The sequence below is a fragment of the Physeter macrocephalus genome, chromosome 11, assembly GCF_002837175.3.
Source record: "Physeter macrocephalus isolate SW-GA chromosome 11, ASM283717v5, whole genome shotgun sequence".
NCBI lineage: Eukaryota > Metazoa > Chordata > Mammalia > Artiodactyla > Physeteridae > Physeter > Physeter macrocephalus.
The window spans coordinates 974,190-978,127 of record NC_041224.1 but is presented as its reverse complement, the minus strand read 5'-3'; the positions used below and the strand labels follow the sequence as shown (position 1 = coordinate 978,127).

General features: G+C 40.7%; 1 protein-coding gene across 8 annotated transcripts in view; it reads right to left on the bottom strand.

Annotated features, from left to right (window-relative positions):
* TTK (TTK protein kinase) overlaps positions 1 to 3,938 on the bottom strand; it is a 92,513-nt gene that overhangs the window by 18,324 nt on the left and 70,251 nt on the right. For 7 of the 8 annotated variants that reach the window (XR_008618444.1, XM_055087674.1, XM_055087676.1 and 4 more), the window contains one exon: positions 727 to 863. Coding sequence is in view for 7 of the 8 variants with exons in the window: in XM_055087674.1 (XP_054943649.1) it covers positions 727 to 863 (137 nt within the window). In the remaining variant the exon portion in view is untranslated. The remainder of the gene's footprint in view (positions 1 to 726; positions 864 to 3,938) is intronic. The other variant, XM_055087675.1, reaches the window with a different exon arrangement.

The window sequence follows — 3,938 nt, the reverse complement described above, 5'->3', positions numbered from 1 at the left end:
GGCCGCTGAGCCCGCGCGTCCGGAGCCTGTGCCCCGCGACGGGAGAGGCCACAGCGGTGAAAGGCCGGCGTACCGCAAAAAAAAAAAAAAGAAAAAAAAAAAATATATATATAGCCCCTAGTTATAGGATATGCCACATCCCTTTCTTTCTTTTCTTAGAAATGCCGTTGATTTGCTTTTCAATATCCCTTGTGTTTCCTGTCAATCAGCACTGACCAACTTCTTCACTCATCCCTCACTGCCCGCCGCTCCGGTCTTGAACGCCACCAGCGCTATGTGAGCTGCACCACCAGCAGAGACCATCACACTCCAGTTAACACCTCCTTTGCTATATAATGTATCCACACTTTACCCGCTCTAAGAATGCTAACCTTTAAAATCTCTCTTCAGTTACAGAGAGTTATCCATGTGGCAATGCATGATTATCAAGAAGTTTTGCATACTTAGAGTACTTAAAGGTACTGCCTATAGGTAAGTATAAAAAGTATAGCGTATATATAATAGTAGGTACAGATTACAATATGACAGAGACTTTCATTACAGTCCTTAAAAATATACCGTAGCCACCTTCCCCTCCCCTTTTACAGATAAAAAAAACTGATGCTGAGAAAAATAATATGAATTTGGAAAGTCTTTAAAGTAAAAGAGCAGGATCCACCTCCGTCTGTTTGGCCCCGAAGCCCATGTTATTTCTATTGTACCAAGCAAAGAACCAAAAGTAATTACCAGCTCATATAATCGTCCAAGACACTGTTGCTGGGCGTCTTACAAATAGACTTTGGGTCAATCCATTTAGGTGTTGATATCGGTGGCGACTGCTTTGAAACCGAAGGGGCAGGTTGCTCAAAACTGGTTTGTTTCTGCTAGACCAAAATAAAAAACATCACGATTTCGGGTTTTTAAATTAGTCACCTGTTCAACAGTTTCACAAACATAACTTCTAAAAGAAAATTAACATATGAAATACAGAAGCATGCTAAAATAGGTAGACGTATGTCTTCCAGACTTTCAATAACTTTTTAGTACAGCTCTTTCACTCTAAATTTTGAAGCCTGTTATACTTTCCTCAAAGGGACTACAAGGAGAGGGAAGGTACACAGCATTGTTTAACAAAACAGGATCTAATATCCTCTTCCACTAGGGCTACTATCACTAGCATTGAACTTTTATAATCTAAGTAAGTACTCTGTGCTTCAGAAAACTAGTCTTTCTTTAATCAGTAAAATCATTCCCTACTTTTAGGTTTGGAGGGAAAATGACCAAATACTAATTATTTAGCAAAATTTGAAATGGCAAATACCTATCTAGTGTCCTTCTTTCTCTCCTTGTCCCTAAAAGACATAGAGCTTGTAGAATTTATCTCATACAAATCCCAAAGCAATAATGAACATCCTCTACAGCAGAGATTGGCAAATTACAGCATGTAGGCTGAATCTGGCCTGCTGCTTGTGTTTGTAAATAAACTTTTATTGGAACACAGCAATGTCTACTTGTCTACATCTTGTCTATGGCTGTTTTCATGAGATAATGACAGAGTTCAACAGTTGCAGCAGTGACCATCTGGCCTGCAAAGCTTACTAAGCTTTTGCAGAAAAAGCTTGACAACTCCTGCAAACCACACTTTGCTTGAACGCTATTAGTGAGTACTCACTACCTCTACTTCAATTCGGGGACAGCTTTAGCTGTTAGCAAGTATTCACAGATATTTAGGTTAAATCAGCTTCTATATTAAAATTTCAACCCACTAGGTCCACATTATGCTCTGGAGATCCACAATGGATAAATCTATACTATTTTCTGCATTTCAACCCTTTGAGTTTTTGAAGATAGCTAGCATGGCCACTGTATCTCTTTTCCTGGGTAAATTTTCCACTTCCTTTAAGATTTCCTCATATATATATATCTGGATTAGGGGTCAGGATGGTATTAAGAATCTGTGATAGTAAGATTATTAAGCAAGGAAAGTGGAAAGGCTGTACTCATAGACCGGGATGTCTGCATTTGAGATTTTGGAGATCAGAATTGAGAATATAGGAATGGGTAGCTAAGGTGAAATTAAGAAAATGGGCATGAGGGAGGAAGAAGTTATGAATCTGGAGGCCAGGTGTAGGACTAGTGATACATAGGGGTAAGAAGCTAACAAAAAGTGATGACAGATGTTGGGTTGAAGTTGAAAGAAGTGATCCAGAGCCTAATATTTTCAAAGAATGATGGGGAGTCACCGGGATGTTCAGAGACGATGGCAGTGAGCAAGACAGGAGAGCATATCCAGGAGGCAGGCGCCTCAAAAGGACAGGGTTTTTGCAAGAGAAGAAGTGGTCTGGACATAGCTTCGGGGAGCTTGTAGGAAAGTGAGATGGGAGACAAAACCAGCCTCCACTTGAGTGGGCTGCTGGAGAAGTAGCAACCGTAAGAAACTGCCTAGTTTTTTCTTTTTTACCTAAGTGTACTATTCACTGGTTTTTAACATATTCACTAGAGTATGCAACCATCACCACTATTTAATTACAGAACATTTTCATCATCCTAAGAAGAATCTCTGTATTAGCAGTCACTCTCATTCCCCACTCCTCCTAGGCTCTGGCAACCACTAATTTACTTTCTGTCTCTACGGATTTGCCTATTCTAGACATTTCTTATAAAAGGGATGACAAAATATATGGCCTTTTGTGACAGGCTTCCATCATTTAGCATGTTTTCAAGGATCATCCATGCTGTAGCATTTATCAGTACTTCATTACTTTTATTATTGAATAAAAAAAGGAAATAATAAAATCAGAGTAACACATTTGCTTATTGACTCACCAGGTGATAGATATTTGGGTTATTTCTACTTTTTTACAATTATGAATAATGCTGCCATGAACATTCCTGTACAAGTTTTTGTGTGGATATATATTTTCAACTCCCTTGAGTATATACCTAGGAGTAGAATTGCTGGACCATATGGTAACCGTATGTAACCTTTGGAGGAACTACCATACCATTTTTTTTTTAAATTCAGGACATTCTAATTTCAAATTAAGCACAATTAGTAATTATGATAGGTGCTTTACTTTTTTTTTTTTTTTTTTTTGCGGTACGCGGGCCTCCCTCTGTTGCGGCCTCCCCCGTTGCGGAGCACAGGCTCCGGACGCGCAGGCCCAGCGGCCATGGCTCACGGGCCCAGCCGCTCCGCGGCACGTGGGATCCTCCCAGACCGGGGCGCGAACCCGGCTCCCCTGCATCGGCAGGCGGACGCGCAACCACTGCGCCACCAGGGAAGCCCGGTGCTTTACTTTTTAATATTTTCCCCCCAAAATTCTTAGTAATTAAACATGTTATAATGAGCACTATAATTGATACGATCATAAAAAATGCATGAATAAACATAAAATAACTAAGCGTACAAAGCAATTTTTATGAATAGCGAAACAATGCAAGTTGGTGGTTGATGAAGCAGTATATAGATACAAACCTGGAGGGCAACTAGCAGGCAGAGGAAAACTAGACCTCACGTGCAACCAGGAGTAAAAGGCAGAAAATTACTAGTAAGAAATCTCTTTTAAGAAGGCACATTTAGATTTTTTTCTTAAGTGTAAATTTTCTCTACTAGCACCTCATAATAACTCTGGTAAGGTGATCTGTCGGAAGCCCACCTGGAGCCTCTGTGCCACGACAGGGTCATGGAACAACACCAAGACAGCGCTGCAGGGCACTGCTGCGCCCAGGAAGCTGACCACATCTCTTCTGATCTGTTTTGTAATTTTGTGCTTCTGCCTTGAAAAAGTACATGGGGGATTTGCCCCCCGTCCCAAGCTTAACCGTGTAAAACATCCTCTTCCCCCTCCCAAACCAAAACCTACGAATTGGGACTTTTTAACAACAGCCCCTGGCTGGTGGGAGAAAAAACAAACAACCTGGAAATGTAGGGTTGTTTCTATGGAAAACACCAATAA